The 18,079-nt window shown below is 28.9% G+C and overlaps 1 protein-coding gene across 1 annotated transcript in view; it reads right to left on the bottom strand.

Annotated features, from left to right (window-relative positions):
- Positions 1-3,307: 3,307 nt before the first annotated feature.
- The window catches only part of LOC115888140 (U8-agatoxin-Ao1a-like), an 86,044-nt gene continuing 71,272 nt past the window's right edge, over positions 3,308-18,079 (bottom strand). The window contains exons 2-3 of the mRNA XM_030907732.1: positions 9,719-9,788; positions 3,308-4,445 (exon numbers count right to left, since the gene is read on the bottom strand). Coding sequence (XP_030763592.1) covers positions 4,310-4,445; positions 9,719-9,788 — 206 coding nt within the window. The 3' untranslated portion in view covers positions 3,308-4,309. The remainder of the gene's footprint in view (positions 4,446-9,718; positions 9,789-18,079) is intronic.

The following is an 18,079-nucleotide window of genomic DNA, read 5'->3' as shown; positions in this document are numbered from 1 at the left end:
AAAAATATTAATATTGCAAGCCCATTTGTTTACAAAAATAAAACTACTTAAATCTTTCTAAAAGAGTATACCAATTATTACTAATAATTATTAATATACCATCATTATTTCCGCCCAAATTAATTACATACTTAATTGTTTAAATTAATAAATTATTCTAAATAAATGTGGATTTGACTCAGAAATCAAAACAATAATAAGTTATGAAAATGAACGTCTCTGTTATAAATAAGCATTAGTCAAAAAATGAAATCAAATTTATAAGGTGTTACTTTTTACCACACTCTCTAATACAAATACAAAATTCAGTTTTTAGTATTTAGAGCAATTATTATTAATCAACGTAAACCGTCAATTAATGTAGTTTGAATACTGGAATCATATTAATTGGTCCTCTTTAACAAAAAGTAGTTTTGTTTTTGTAAACAAATGAGCTTGCAATATTAATATTTTTACCACCTGTACATTTTGTACATATGTTGCTTTAAAATAATCTAAAATGTCAATATTCCATGGGTATAGTGATAAATGAGGTCTAAATTATAAGAAAATGCATTTTCTACGAAAACTTGAAGAGATAGGCAAAAAATGGTATAATACAGTTTGATAGACAATTAAATTGTGCATCTGATTATCCTAAAATATACAGGGTATGCCGTTTAAATTAAACAAGTTATTGGTGTTTAAAGCTAGAAATTATTTAAAATAAATTTTCAGACACTCTGTATCAGGTAATATTATTTTTATTATTGCAACACAATAACTGATCAATAAATAATCTTCAGCAAATATTTAGTGTTAAAAACTTTGATACCCTTGGAGAAATAAAGCTTGAAAATTTTTACTGCAATTTCACAAAATTGAAAATATTTCAAAAACGGTAAGGTTTAAGTATAATAAACCTTAATCAAATGTACCTTTATTTTAACCGTAGAAATTAAAAATGTAATAATATACAGGGTGTTCTATTTAAAAAAATAAAACTTTGATATTTTTTACTTATTTGGGACACTCTGTATCTTGTAAAAATATTTTTAAATTGTAGCTGTAATAGCCCTTCAACGAACCCAAAACTTACAATTTGTAAAAATTTAATCTTTTAGCTACAATACTCCGTGTCGTATGTGGTGAACAACCCTGTAGAATTTTATTAAATTATAGAGATTTTCTCGCCAAACATTTGTTAAATAAGTTTTAAATTTACAAAATATTAAATATGTATATCTGTAATAGCAGTTTATAAATGGATTAAAATATTGAAACACTATTAAAATTGAGTTACAGTTATAAAAGTTCCTAAAAGCTAAAATAAAACTTTTAATTTTAATTCCGTAAAACAAAATTTAGTAGTTAGTAGTAGAAATACGCGTATATATAAAATATACGCTTCTTTAAACATAATATGTACATTTATTCATTAAATAATCTGAAACTTTACCACTGAAGATGTTTTAATTTACTTAGGAAATGTCATATTTGCTTCTGATGGTTTATTGGTTGAAGGAATGAATTGGATCATATCGGGGAAAGGTAAATAAAAGTCAGTTTTTTTAGGCCAATTGATATATTTGTATTGACACAATCCTGAACGTCGTACCCTTTTCACATGCATAAAATAATTCTTAAGTCTCAATTGATATATACGTTAGAATTTTTTTATGTATATTTTTTTGGCTTACAAATAGCTAAACCAGTTTCAATCCCGTAAATAGTCCAAAAAATGCCACTCATGGGCTAATAAATTATGACATATATCATCAAAAAAATATATTTTTTTCTATGTAAGTTGCTTTGTACCAATCAGCTATTATTCACTGCAGTAAGTCTGGGACAAAAGCTTCGAGTCCACTCGCACAGTGACATTTTCAAAAAAGCCCAAAACGTCCGTCTTTGGAAATAAACTCGAAAAAATAAAAAACCGTCACTGAGAGAGAGCTCAAAGCTTTGTCCCGATTTTAAATAATTATAACCAATACTTAGTGTACAGGGTAGCCCCAACTGTATTTCGGAAACTTCAGCAGAGCATATTCTGCACATAAAAATAAGTAACAAAAACTTCGAGTCCACTCGCACAGTGACATTTTCGAAAAAGTCAAAAACGGACTGTCTTCGAAAATAAACTCGGCAAAAATAAACAACCGTGACTGAGCGAGCGCTCCCGATTATGAAATCATGTCTTTAACAGCCTAATAGCAAAGAAATCTAGCACTACCCATTGTTTAGCTGTTTTGTACTGTTAAGCAAGCGTTAAATGATCCGAAAACAAACATATTTTAAAGCATTTAAGGAAACTTTAACGAGTATTTTGAAGGCATATTTTCTTAAGGAAGCTTTATTGGACAATTATTATGTTTGGCCCAGCAATCCGGAGTGAATCACTTTTCTGAAAGAGCACCATTTGTTGATATCTAGAATTGACTTTATAATTAAAAGATTGAAAAAAGTACGAAAATATGCTAGTCATACCCTAATAAGTTATGGCAAATACACTTTAAACAGAACTGAATAATATTTTTCCCCGAAATTATTTCAGACTCCTTACTTACTCGGAAAATACCATATTTTATCTCTGGTTTGCTGATGGAAGGAACGAATAGGACTATTTTGGAAATGGTAAATAAAACACAGTAAATTTTTAGGCTAATTGATATATTTGTATTGACAGAATCCTGAACGTTTTACCCTTTTCACATATATAAATAATTTTTAAGTCTCAATATATGTACGTTAGAATTACAGTTTCTTTATTTAAGGATAAATTTATATATTTTTGTTCTCTACTGATTAACAATCAGGCTTTTTTATCACCTTAATTAACCACAATAGAATTCTCCTAAAGTCTATTATACATTTATTTAGATGTCTCTAACAGCCTAATAGCAAAGAAGTCTAACACTACCCATTACATAACTGTTTTGTACTGTTAAGCAAGCGTTAAATGATCCGAAAACAAACATATCTTAAAGCATTTAAGGAAGCTCTAACGTGTATTTTGAAGGCATCTTTTCTTAAGGAAGCTTTGAATGGACTATTATTATGTTTGGCTAAGCAAGCCGAAGTGAATCCCTTTTCTGAAAGAGCACCATTTATTGATATCTAGAATTGACTTTATAATTAAAAGGTTGAAAAAAGTACAAAAAGATGCTACTCATACCCTAATAAATTATGGCAAATACACTTTAAACAGAACTGAATAATAATTTTTCCCCAAATTGTTTCAGACTACTTACTCAGAAAATACCATATTTTATCACTGGTTTGCTGATGGAATGAACGAATAGGACTATTTTGGAAAAGGCAAATAAAACACAGTAAATTTTTAGGCCAATTGATATATTTGTATTGACAGAATCCTGAACGTTGTACCCTTTTCACATATATAAATAATTTTAAGTCTCAATATATATGTACGTTAGAATTACAGTTGCTTTATTTAAGGATAAATTTATATATTTTTGTTCTCTACTGATTAACCATTAGGCTTTTTTATCACCTCAATTAACCACAATAGAATTCTCCTAAAGTCTATTATACATTTATTTAGATAAATTACATTTCTGGTTATATGTTTTGTTATTCTTTTCTTTAAATATTTGTCTCGATGCATATATAGAAATATAGCCTGTAGAAGCTAAAATATTTTGGAAGGTCCTGCTTTATTTCTATATATTGTTTTAGATAGTCATGCCAAATCTACTAAAGGTGTGGCTGGATAAACTTTTAGTAGAGAGGCAGCTAGCTAGTTTGGAAACTAGAAAAAATAGTAGACAATTCGATTTTTTCTAGTTTCGATATTAAGATACAGAAAAGTTTCATAAACAGCTTTGCTTCGATATTTATTTACCAAAGGACAATTATTAATCGAAACCAAAAAACACCTTATTCAAGATATTTATCTTTGTTTAATAGTTTTTGACACAACGATATAGTTATATATAAATAAAATATGTATGCTAAATACTGATATAGTTAAATAGTAAATCGTCAGCCATTGTTCAGTGCAGTGGGTCTGGGACAAAAGCTTCGAGTCCACTCGCACAGTGACATTTTCGAAAAAGTCCAAAAAGTCAGTCTTCGGAAATAATCTCGATAAAAATAAAGAACCGTCACTGAGCGAGCGCTCAAAGCTTTTGTCCCGATTTTGAAATCATGTCTCTAACAGCCTAATAGCAAAGAAATCTAACACTATCCATTGTATAACTGTTTTGTACTGTTAAGCAAGCGTTAAATGATCGGAAAACAAACATATTTTAAAGCATTTAAGGAAGCTCTATTAGGCTATTATTTCGTTTGGCTTAGGGGCTTGGTGTTAACCCCATTTTTGGAAGAGGCCCATCCGTTGACATCTACAGTTGGCCCCCCATAAGTTGCACCTGCACGAGCTGTTATAGCAACAGTCGTTGGGCCTGTGGTCGCAATTACCCCCTCTCCTGACACATGCGCGTCTGAAAAGGTAAATTATTGAAGAGGTCTGACGTCTGCAAAACGGAAATTAGATGTCACTTACAACCACATCTAACTGAGGCTGATTGGTCAACGATTTCAGGATTATCTCATATTTTTGTTGCTTTACTTTTAAAATGTTTTTTGTATTAGGTACTTATTTTTTGGTAGGTTTCGAAGCTACACTCAGATTCAAAAAAAAGCAAAGGATAATTTTCAGTCAAATTTAAAGTGTTATATATTTGTTATCTTTAGCTCTATTTTAACGAATTATTTAGCAAGCTGTATATGATTTATATCAACTTATATGTATTATATCAACTTTAATACGTAAACTCAGTTTTTTACGAACTTTAGTAATTGGCATAATATGACAATTACTAAAAAACTAAATGGGTTAATCGAAGAGTTGTTTTTACCTTCACTTTAAAACACTTCGTGCAATAAGTTCGTTTGTAAGTTTTTCTAAAATATAATTTTACCGTCAGAACCTTGAATCCTCAGCATTTTGTTTTTTGATTCATGTCAAAACATGCTTTGGTTAATTTTAAGAGCGAAATGAATTAATAACGGTAAATTTGCAGTTCTTTCAATTATTGTTAATTTTTGGTGTAATTTTTTAATATGACGGGATGATTTTGGTTAGTATTGCAGCAACGTCATATTACGCTGCATTGGACAATCTATACTAAATTAAAAAAAAACGTTAAAGACTTACGATACAGTCCGGATTTTAATAAACATTAATAACGATAACAGAACTAACGACATTAAAGAAAAAATCTGTAATACCTACTCAAGTATACAAACAAAAAAATGTAAAAATACCCTAATACCTTGTATTACCTCCCTTGGCTGCTATTACTGCCTTTATACGTCCGTTCATACTGTCATTGACGCTGTATATATCATGTTGCGTTATGTTTTTCCATTCTTCTTTAAGGACTAAGCGAAGTTCATTTAATGAGGTTGGTACCGCTTCGCGGCCTTTAACCCTCCTGCCAAGCATTTCCCAAACGTCGAACATGATGGGCAGTTCATAGTAGTATATAGTTCACAATAATTACTAAAGCCGCCTTGTCATATTGAAAAACAACTTCAAGAAGAAACGATAATTGAAAAAATTGCAATTTGTTGGCGGCAAGTTCATTTCGCTCTTAAAAATTAACCAAGGCATGTATTGACACGATCCAAAAAATAAAATGCTCAGAAGACATGGTTCTGACCATAAAATTATATTTTAAGAAAATTTACAAACGAAATTATTGCACAGGGTGTTTTAAAATTAAGGTAAAAAAACAACCCATCGTTTAACCCTGTAATACCAAATATTTATAGTTTATAAAAAACTGAGTTTACGAATTAAAGTTGATATAGTAAACGCCATGAATGTTTGGGAGTGATTCATCGCTTGATGAAGTTAGAATCGACACGCGCGCTACCATTTTTACATTAAAAACGTAAATTTTTACCGCAGACGTAGGTTTTTAAAGGCCCGGTCTAATCATATGCCTGCGCTCCTCCTACTTATTCTAAAATGTTAGCGTGATTGACAAAGACGATACTATATCGCGTTTCTTTGATTGATTCGTTTTTGTGCGTCAGTCCATTGGTGTGCTTGCAGTGCGACCAATGAAGCATTCCAGTTTATATTTACATATAACCAAATATATGTTTTGACAAGACTTTGACAGTTAAAACAACAAATTACAACAGATTATATATTGATTATTATATGACTTGAAACACCACGGCACTGGAATTAAGTTTTATGTGACCTTGAACAGATTAGTTCACATGGTAGCGACCGATGAATCACTCCCAAACATTCGTGGCGTTTACTATATAATTATATACAGCTTGCTAAGAAATTCATAAAAATAGGGCTAAAAATAGCAAACATATAACACTTTAAATTCGCCAAAAATGTCTCCGTCGCGTTTTTGTTGCATTTGAGTGTATAAATGTCTAATATTGTAATATCTAAATTAGTCAAAGATTCTATTAATATAATTGACTTATAGGAGTCTACCATTAATTATATTTTGTTATAATATTAAAGAAACGCTCAGCTCAGTTTTGATTTCGAAACCTTCCAAAAAGATTTTATTTTAAAGAAAAAAACATAAGATAATTTTGAAATCATCAAAACACATTCTACTGTTAACTTCATCCAACAGCCCTATATTCCATTAAGTGAGCCTTTTCAAAAACATATTATTTTTCAATATCTAAAATATTATAGAGAAAATGCTAATCATAAGCAATTAAGTTATGATAAAAATTTATATTTTTTTCTCAAACATGAAATATATTTTATACAAGGAGATAAGCTTACAAAGTCTACATTAAACAGAACGGAATGATATTTTTATACGTGTATATTGATGGTAATATTAGATTATTTGTACACTTAATTTGCTAATTGGACGAGGTTAAATTTCTACCACACGTAACACTAATGCCCTACATAAATTACAAATTCATACAAACCTACTTTTACAACGTAATATTACATGTGTAAATTTATTTTAAATATTATTTAAATGAATTACCTAAAATTATTTTTATTGATACTTTTATCAATTTACATTTAATATTTAGAATTTTATTAATTATTAGAAGTAAAGCTTCATTCAGAACCTTGCAATTAGTGGAATAAATTAGTTGTTTCGATTAGCAAGTTTGTTCTTTTAATTTGAATGTAATCATTCAGAACGTCAAAATTAATGGTAGACTTTTTCAAGTAGTAGAAAAAGTTATCAAACTTTTAACTTTTCTACTAATTATACTTCAAAATTTGCGAGAAATGTCATTTTGACTTTTGATTATCTTCCGTCAAGAGAAATTGTGGTTAGAAATCAAATGTTGATTGTTTTATAAGCTATATATTAGGCTTTCTCTATGGATACAATTGACTGACGCTAGCTGTTGACAGGATATTATATTAATTTTAATTGTGTTTATTAGATATAGTAAATAATCGTAAACTAAAAAGTATAAAGTGTAATTGAAACCACTAATATATTCCACTAATTGCGAGGTTATGAATAAAGCTTTAAGCCTAACCGTTTCAAATTGTTTAACCAATTTTTTTTCTGGCTAATTGTTAAGTAATTTAATTTAATATACAATTAACTCAAAAAAGGGTCTAATTAATAATGCTTTCAAACTTTATCTCTCCCCAAACTAAAAGAAAATTTGGACCTTGGGAGCTATAATTAATGTACATTTCAGTAAAGTTCTAATTAAAACTTTTAGGATAATATTAACATTAATTCAAGTCATTCTGATGTAGGCATAATATGTACTAGGTTATATGAATTTGTAGATTTTTCTAACGAAAAAATCTTTGAAACAGACACAATTTAGTATAAATAGAAAATTTAAATGTGCTTTTTTTGTTCTTCAGATTTTTTCGTTTTTTTATGTATTGTTGACACTCATTTATCTAATGAAGCACACAATATTAATGGTGATGTGGTTATAACAGACTCCAATTTCTTAGAGACAGTATATTAAAAATATAAATGTGATAATATAAGCGTAACGAAATATGAAAGGTGGTTTGTTGAAATAAAGAAGAACAAAATTATTAAAGCACATTTTTTATATATTTCTATATTAATGAAGCTAAAGATCACACAAAAAACTGTGTTTTCAGTTACTGTATTTAAAAAATGTGCTCTCTTCTAAATAGTTTCATATATTTCTTGTTTTACAATAGTTCTATGAAAGTTGATGACGATATCTAGATCGGAGATTCTTTTGCACATGATTGTTTCACAATGATATCTAATTAATAAAAAAAAACTGTGTTTCCATTTGAAAAAAATAATTTTAGTTATTTTGTATACAAGACGATAAAATGGTATTTTATACGATAATGCAATTTTATCGTCTTGTATAAAATAATATTTTTTTCCATAGCAAGTACGTTTTAAAAAATATTCAGAAATTATTATTTCAAGGAATTTATTACGATTAGAAAAAATATTGTGCCGGGTTGGCGTTGGTTTCTATGTAATTTGACAAATAAATAAAGCTGTCTCTTTAGTTGTCAGTTTTGAGTCAATATTTTTTAATTCTCTTTCGTGTCGATTGCTGATTGAATTGGAGCCAGAAATGGCTCAAAACGAAATAAGTAAATTACCAACAGATATTCAGGCTGAGGCGACAAACGCCATATCCAAACTAGTTCCATTTAAATCCCTAATAACTTATGAAAAGGAATACAAAATTTTTCAAAAATGGAAGCAAGTAAAAAACGTGTGAATAGAAATAAAGTTTTTAACCTCTCCTCGCTGTTAAAGTATCATTTGCAGTAAGCCTTGCAGTTAAAGTACTATTTTATCTATAACAAAGATAAGATATAAGGGAATTTTAATAGTTGCGATGGAAAAAATTATATTTTTTAATCTTTCACTTCCATGACAGCTACGGCCAATATAATATGACATTCAAACAATTCAATTTTTGAAATAGATAGCCACATGTTTTCTCTTTATATCACAGGGACTGTGGCACTTTGATTCACTAAATTTGACGTTTCGGCTATACAATTTTATTTTAACTCGGTTATTTTGGAACTGTTTGAAAAACAGTAAAATGAAAATATGTTTTTTTTATCGAGATCTACCAACCCTGAAAATATTGGCAATTATTTAAAACTCACCCTGTATGTAAGATAATTAGCAAAATATGAATAGTGTCCTAAGATTTTATCATAACACTTTCAATGCATTTTTGTTTTTCCCCCAATAATTTTAAATATTTTTTTCCCAAAAACGTTTTTTAATGTTAGGTATAGAATGTTTGATCAAAAATTTGAGCAAAATATATTTCATGTTTGAGAAAAAAATATAATTTTTTTTCATAACTTAATTGCTTATGATTAGCATTTTCTCTATAATATTTTAGATATTGAAAAAATTAATAAATTTTACAGAGAATTTAAGTATGTAATAAAACAAAGGGTACCCTTTTAAAATAAGAAAGCTTTTGTCCACTCCCGGTATTTCCAGAAGTGCCGCTATATTGAAAACATTTTTTTAATTGACAGACCTCATTGTGAAACAATGATGTGCAAAAAATCTCCGATCTAGATATTGTAGTTCTCTAAAAACATCTAATGCTCGCTCAGCCTGGGACATTATAATATTTAAGATAAATATATGAAATTACTACATATTAATGCTTTATTTGATACAGTTTAGGTGTTCTTATGTACAGGAAAACATAAATTACATTAACATGTACACCTTTATGCTCTTACTTTTGCGCTGGTTGCAGAAATCTGTCAATAGAGTTTTCGGAATAATCATCTTCTGAAGCTGGATAGCCTTCTGAAAATAAAAGTAAAATTATATCAATAACAAAATGTTATATCAATAAATAAAAAAAATTATATAATCTTACACAATAATATAAAAATTTTTACACAAGGGCAATCAGTCCTCTCTTTAGCATATAATTCAGAGTTATACAGGGGTCTTAAATAAGGACACACACGATAAATAACACGATTATGAGTTTTTTTCTTCGCCAAAAAAAATATTGGAATTTCTTGGATTTTTTTTTAGTTTTTAATTAAAAAACATAATTTCTTGATAATATGGCACCATTGATAGTAAATTAAATTTACAAGAAAGAAAACCCAGGAAAGGTCCAGTGGTTCTCAAAATTTAAACAAAAAATTAATTTTTTTGGAAATTTTCATAGTAAAATAACTCGTTTATTTTGGACTTATTTGAAAAACAGTAAAATGAGAATATGTTTCTTTTATCTAGATCTACCAACCAAAATATTTGCAATTATTTAAGACTCACCCTGTGTATAAGAAAATCAGCAAAAATATGAATAGTGTCCTAAAAAGTCTCAATGTATTTTTATCTCCAAACTTTTATGAGTAAATTTTAAATTAGTAATAAAATGGTTTCCTTGCTTCTAAAAGGAATTATTATTTCCTACCAATATGAGAAAACGGTATATATTTTAAGCAAGTTGTACGGTAAAAATTAGATTATACTTTTAAATTAATTCTAATATTAAAACAAGCAGACTTTTAAAAAAGTTATTTTATTTATATATCAAATTTATTAAAAAAGTTTCATAATAAATAATATTTTGATGGTTTTATATTAAAAAAAACGTAAATTTTAATATTAAAAACTCAAAATTAACCTGGAAATGACGATCGATGACATTTTTCCCATATAATTTACATATAAAAAATGACAGCGATCTTCATTTCATAGCCATCGCTGATGCCGTTGTTTTTCGATCAATTATACATCATTAATACAATATTTATAACTGCATTATTAAATAGTTATAACCTGTAAAATGAACAACAAAAACAACGCCAAAATTATAATGAAAGAAGGGATAGCCTCATCTGTAGAGGTTAGTAATAGCAATCGCTTCTTTAATTTTAAAGAACATAACATAAACAAGCATAACGTACGTAAAAATTAAAAACAAATTAAAAATAATCATACAGAAAGTTTGAGGCTTTTTGGTTTTACTTTATTAAGTAATGGTTATCAGGTAATAATTGTTAATTTTGAAATTTAACTTGATAAAATGTCATTTTAACAGAACGTCTACGGTTATTGTAAACGTATCTGTTTAAAAAAATACTAAAGTGTTCTTGAATAGTTACGTTTAAATATTTTAAATAGTTTTTCCTTTATTCTTTGTATTTTTTTGCTTTCGACGACGGAAAGAGATAAACTTTCCGAGACGTTAAGCATTTTTTTGTTCGTTAGGCAAATTTGTTTTTCTATAAACCTAACTGCTGACAGGTAGTTTCCATTGGATTAACGCAGCAGTGTTTACAAAAAATAACTATTTTATTTTGTAGATTATCTTGCAGTGGCAAAATATACCCATATAGGATTTTTTTGGACAACTGTACAATGAACTTTCAATGTTACGTCATCAATATTTAGTTATTATCCACTATGAGGTGTGTCTGAGATCAATTCACATACATATTTCAAAAAATTTCAAGGGCGTTCCGAAATTAGTAGTAGTTAAGCGCGTTCATATTTTGTTAATTTATTGTATTTAAATTTATAATTTTAAGCACACATAATGGTTCATTTACTAAAAATTGACATAAAACTTGTCAAAATTAAATTTATTTTAAAAACTGTCTATACCTATGTGGCGGATTCATCTAAAAAAAATCCTTTATGGGTATTTTGCCACTGCACTGCAAGAAAATCTACAAAATAAAAAAGATATTTTTTGTAAACACTTCTGCGTTAAACCTAAATGGACACTGCTTGTCAGAAGTTATGTTTACAGTTATACAAATTTGCCTAACAAAGAAAAAAATGCTTAACAGTTTCGGAAAGTTTATCTCTGTCCGTCGTCGGAAGCAAAAAAAACCGTTGACGTTCTAACGTCAACGGTTTCTTGTAGACGTATCTGTTTTAAAAAAGTAGTGTTCTCGAATAATTGAATTTAAATATTTTAAACAGTTTTTTTCTTTATTCTTTGTATTTTTTTTGCTTCCGACGACGGAAAGAGATAAACTTTCCGAAACTGTTAAGCATTTTTTTCTTTGTTAGGCAAATTTGTATAACTGTAAACATAACTTCTGACAAGCAGTGTCCGTTTAGGTTTAACGCAGAAGTGTTTACAAAAAATAACTATTTTATTTTGTAGATTTTCTTGCAGTGCAGTGGCGAAATACCCATAAAGGATTTTTTTGGAGAGATAAATTTATTTTAATTAATTAGTGTCAAGTTTTATTTCATTCTATAGTAAATGTTGTCTAGAGATTGACCTCGCCAAAATTATCATCGATTGTCATTCCCCAGCTGTCTTTAAAGCCGTTTTTTTTTCATCATAAGGTATCTCATTTGGGTTTCCTCTCCTCTCTGATATACTTGAAATCTTATATTTTATAAATGATAATATTTTTGGTCTAAAAGATGTCCCCGGTTGCGTCTTTTAAAATTGTCACCCTGTATATGCTATCACGTAATCTAAAGTAAACGGATTACCTTTCGACATGGATCTGTAAAGGAGATGTGTGCCTTTAATTTTCAAAAAGAAAGGTGCCTTTTCAACCTTAAAAACTAGACCTTCATAAATATGACATGTATTCGAAATGTAAACAGTAGAAATCCGGATTTGATATCGATTGATTGTTGCACAAACTCTAGAGAACGGAATAAATTTGCCAGAATAAAATTTATATGTAAAATAAATATACACAGCCCCTTTTTACTGTGACAAAATAGTCAATTATAAGTCAGTATATAAAGTAATAAAAATTAGTGCAAAAAAATCACTTTTTTTTAATAAATAATTTTGATTTCATTAAGATGCTTCTTAAAGTAGTCCTTCTATTAAACAACAGAGCACCGATGCATCGGATGCAGATTCTCAACAACAGAACATTTCATCACTGAGTGCGCCGAGACGACAACAATTCGTGCCATAAACTGATATCGAATATAGAATAGACTGATATCGGAGATGGAGGACTGACCTCTGGAAGAGAAAAGACCTCTGGCTTTTGTCAAAGCCCTGAGACTGTATGATGAGTTTATGACAGCCTTCTTCAATGCTCGTGTCCTCGGTGGACAACCTCATGCTTCACTGCACATATCTCCTGCACGGGTAAATATCTTATTCTAGTATACAGCGTATCCCAGGCTGAGCGTGCATTAGAAGGTTCTAGAGAACCACAATATCTAGATCGGAGATTTTTTGCACATCATTGTTTTACAACTAGTAGATCTATCGATTAAAAATATTTTCAATATGGCGGCACTTCCGGAAATACCGGAAGTTGTGAACTTTCTTATTTTAAATGGGTGCCCCCATTTTTTATTTTGTACTTAAATTCTCTGTAAAATTCTATGAATATTGATATTAAACACTCTATATCTAACATTAACCGTTTTTGAGAAAAAAATTATTTAAAATTTTTGGACGAAAAAAACTACCTGTCAAGAAAATTTGTATAATCTAAAAATCAAATTTAGTGATTACCACAGCCACTGTGACATAAAGAGAAGACATGTGGCTATCTATTTCAAAGATTAACTTGTTCAAATGTTATATAATAATGGCGGTAGCTGTCATGGAATTGAGTGATAAAAAAATTATCATAAATCATTTTTTTCAAATGGAAACCCAGTTTTTTTATTCGACTAATGAAACGGGTTTTCAATTTGTTACTTTTTAACTATACATGTTCCTATACCTAAAATAAATCGTTTTTAAGTTATTTAAGATTGAGGTAGAAAACGTATATTTTCCTTGATTTTATCTATATAAGTTTCCTTCGACATTAAGTATCAAACGGTCAGACAATTTATTTCCATCTGTCAGAAAACGAATTATTTGTATTTCCTATAGTACAAATAATACTGCCTACCTTAAGAGTCTAAAAAGTGTATTTATAAAAATATATCTAGTATTTTCGCTATTTAGTGATATCTAATAGCTGATATAATTAATATTCCGTATGATCGAAAAAAAAACAGGGCAAAGTTGGCTCGAAAATGATGCTGCTTTTTGAACAAAGCGTCAAAATATGTCATGGTCAGATCTAGTGTTAGGTCTAGTTTACATCACTTGACGTTTAAAGTCATAGGCTACTAGTTAAAATCAAGAAAAATATACGCTTTAAAACGTTTTTTTCGTTCAAAAATTTTAAATACTTTTTTTTAATGTTAGATATAGAGTATTTAATATCAAAATTCATAAAATTTTGCAGAGAACTTAGGTACATAATAAAAAATGGAGGCGCCCATTTAAAATAAAAAAGTTGCTGTCAACTTCCGGTATTTCCGGAAGTGCCGCCATATTGAAAATATTTTTAATCGATAGATCTCGTTGTGAAACTATGATATGCAAAAAATCTCCGAGCTAGATGTTGTAGTTCTATAGAAGCTTCTAATGCACGATCAGCGTGGGACACCCTGTATATGCTCAGAAGTTTTACGATTTAGATTATTTCTCACATTTGTTTATAGACAATTATGGATTATAAAATAAAGTATCCTACATTTATATTAACTATAGATTTATTTAGAATAGATAAATGTAACACTAAATACTTGCAAAAATAGATGTGTCTAATATTATTTAATCTTCTTTCTCTCGAAATTTGTTTCATAGTATTGCTTTTTTTTCTATGCCATCTTCTTCTATTGAGCTTTACGAAAAAAATAATGCGTAATATATAAACTAGGTGATGATATCAATATTTCACAGTGACCGACATATGTGTAGGCAATAAGATTGATGGATATTAATACCTTCAATATTATATTAGGTTTCCTTCGTATACTCTTACGCTTACTTCATAAAATTTATTGGTATCTGTCAATCGCTAGAATTAAAAATGAACATTTATGAAATAAAGCTTGACCTCAAATATTTAATACATTTTCTTTAAATATTTTTATGAAAAACTAAGTCTTTTATTACTAATTCCAAAATGTAAGTGATCAATAGGTTTAGAAAATCAAAAAGATGTTATATATATGTTACAGTGAAAGTCGGAAATTCAGTGATTGTTAACATTCACTAGGAAATGCTAGCAATTACGCATTGGACTAGTGAATATTGTTTTTTAAAGAGATTTGTCGACTTTTCCTAGTAATTTTTAATATTCACTATTGAAAGTAACATTTACTAAAGGTCTCCAGTAAAAGTTATTCTATTGCACAGGACGAGTGCGGAGAGGAAAAATGTTGGTGGAAGTTAGAACAAGTAAAACTTTTAAGAATATTGGATCACCTCAAGATTCAAGCTGATCCACATATCTTAAAATTACAATCTACTTCTTTAGTATATTTATTAAAAATTATAGAAAATAACGACATAACCTTCTAAATATTAAAAGGGAAACCATAGTAAACATTTTAAAGCGTACAAAACAATTAAAAAAACATTCGTAAACATAAGATTACTTATTGGTACAAGGTTTTTTAATAAAGTTCTTCACCGTGGACAAAATAAAGGTAAGCCCGAATTTTCTTCAACGGGAGTTATTACACGCTACTTCAAGCATATCAAAATGTGTAATAAGTTCATAGTCACTAGGTTCCTTAATAACAACTCATTTAGGAACTTATATACTCATACTTAGGAACAACTCATTTTCTCTTGCACGCTTAACTTTTGCTATGACTTCAGTAACGAAAAATTGCAAAAATGAAAAACAAGCATTGTTAGATTCTTGCGAGTGCCTAGTTTACCTTAATTTTTCACAGAAAATTTCGTCCATAGGGAAAATACCGCACAGCACTTTTTACAACTATAACAAAACAATTATACATAACCACAAAAAACAAAGCGAATTTACACCAGATGTCTGTCAACGTTGCCAACGTTTAGCTCAATAATTAATGTTATCCTTATATTGCCTATTATTCAACTTATCTTTATTTATTCATATATTTTACAACATGTGGCAACCGCGCTAACTGAGTCTTTCAAACTCACTGCTATCGTCCAGGGAATGCTAGCGTTGACTAGTAAATGTTGGTTTCAAAAATAGCTGTCGAACCTTTACTGGCGTAGTGTTAGCAAATCAGTGAATGTGAGCTTTTACTAGTAATTGTTAACAATCCAACTTCCAACTTTTACTGTAACATATACACAGTTTAAATTTATATATTTAAAAAATAGACATACTATGGTAATATATTTTAACCCGTTTTTATAGTATAAAAACAATAATAAATTTGTTTTATATCACGTTTCAATTGACACATTTGAATTTGGTTATAAAATTTGCGTTTTTTTTGTAATTTTTTGCGGTTAGTTTATGTTATTTATTTATTATATTTATGTTTGTTTATAGATGGTCAATTTAGACGGATATTGTGTCAGAACTTTAAAACAATAAAAATTTTAAAAGTTATTAAAAAAACGCATCTGGGGTATCTAAAATACCCCGTAGGGTCACCGACAGGTTAAATAAGTAATACAACTTATCTATTTTATTAGGAATATTTTTTATTTAATAAATAATAACATTAATTGACATCGTGAAATAAAAAACCAACAAATTATTCTTATTTTTTATTCTCCACCTAAATTTCTTCAATTGTTCCTTCTTTAATCTTTTTATTCGATATTCAATATACAAACAATATTTCAAGGAAGCCGTGAAAAATATTAGTATTGTGTCAGTAAGTTTTCAACACGTAATAACCCATTTCCACGGTCTTATGCCTTACCTATTACCGTAGGTTTCTAGAACTTATTACAAGGTATACTTCCTTCATTAACCATAAAACGTAGATGTAACAAAGGTAAACAACATCATAAACACTTTTACGGTTGCCTTTCCATATAGTTTGCTTTAATGTAAAAAGATCTATATAATATCTGCAGATGTTCAGGTTAGGTATAAGTTTGTAAGAATTTGAGAATCGTAACCAGCGGCATTGTGAAAAGAATAAAGTTTATTTTCAATTTACTTTAAGAACTTTATGCATAATCATATATATATATATATATATATATATATATATATATATATATATATATATATTTCATAGCTACCACTAATTTTCAATTAAGGGAATAATTTACTCGTCCTTCTTCCTATATGTACAGGGTGTTCATATATATTTTAACCAATAACTTAAATATCTTCTTAAATATTGGTTCGGTTTGTTAGTTTAAATTATCAAAATTTTTAATAATAATAATAGCTCCCGTATATAGCGTTTAACGCCTTAGGAGTAGCAAGGTACAGATTGCCATGCTAGAGCCGTTCGGTATACAAGCAAGGTAATGTGGCTAGCACTACGCTTCAACCGCCTATTATTACCTCAGGATTGTGAATCCCAAGTACTGATTTAAGGCTGAGTCAACCTAGGTACCCAAACTACTTTTATTTTAATAAAAATAGTCGGCTGATAAAATGCCGGGTGTAGGATTCGAACCCACAACCTTGAGATTGGTAGACGAGAGGCTGTACCTCTACGCCACCGGGAATCATATCAAAGTTTTTAAATTATCAAAAAACCATATAAACTGTGAAATTTTCACATAAGTTGTATTTTTTAAGTTTATGCAAATAAGTTTCACTTCAATAAAGTTAGTTTCGTGCCTTTGTCTATATTTTTCATATTGATTTTATAATAATATAAAAGAATTTTAAGTCGTAGTTTCTAGTCTTTTAAAGGAAAAAGCATTTATTCGTTTATTATTTTCGCTTGACCTTGTCAGTTCTTGGTTTACATTTAATCCCACGCCCACCTCATTAAAGGACATGTCCCGTCCAATAATATGGCCATTTAATGTCCGTTTCGAGTAGATGAGCCACTTTACTGTAACTAATGGTGGTGTCTTTTGTGTCGAGACCTTTATGTTATATAGAGTTGCACACTATGTTGTGAGAACGCATTAATAGTATTGTTATCTTACACAAAATATATAAAATATCTTTATAACATGGTATCTATAATTATAAAATTATATTTTTCTACAAACGTCAGTAAAAATGTAAATTTGTAACGTATGCTGTCAGTGCTTAGAATGTGACATTATGTCACTGATGGTAAAAGTCATTTACTATTAGCACTGGTGCTAAAAGTAAGTCACGTGATTTACTTTTAATACTGAAGCGATAATTAAAAAAAAA

The sequence above is a fragment of the Sitophilus oryzae genome, unplaced genomic scaffold (assembly GCF_002938485.1).
Source record: "Sitophilus oryzae breed Bouriz unplaced genomic scaffold, Soryzae_2.0 scaffold_684_pilon_pilon, whole genome shotgun sequence".
NCBI classification, from domain to species: Eukaryota; Metazoa; Arthropoda; class Insecta; order Coleoptera; family Curculionidae; genus Sitophilus; species Sitophilus oryzae.
This window is presented reverse-complemented; position numbering and strand designations above follow the sequence as displayed.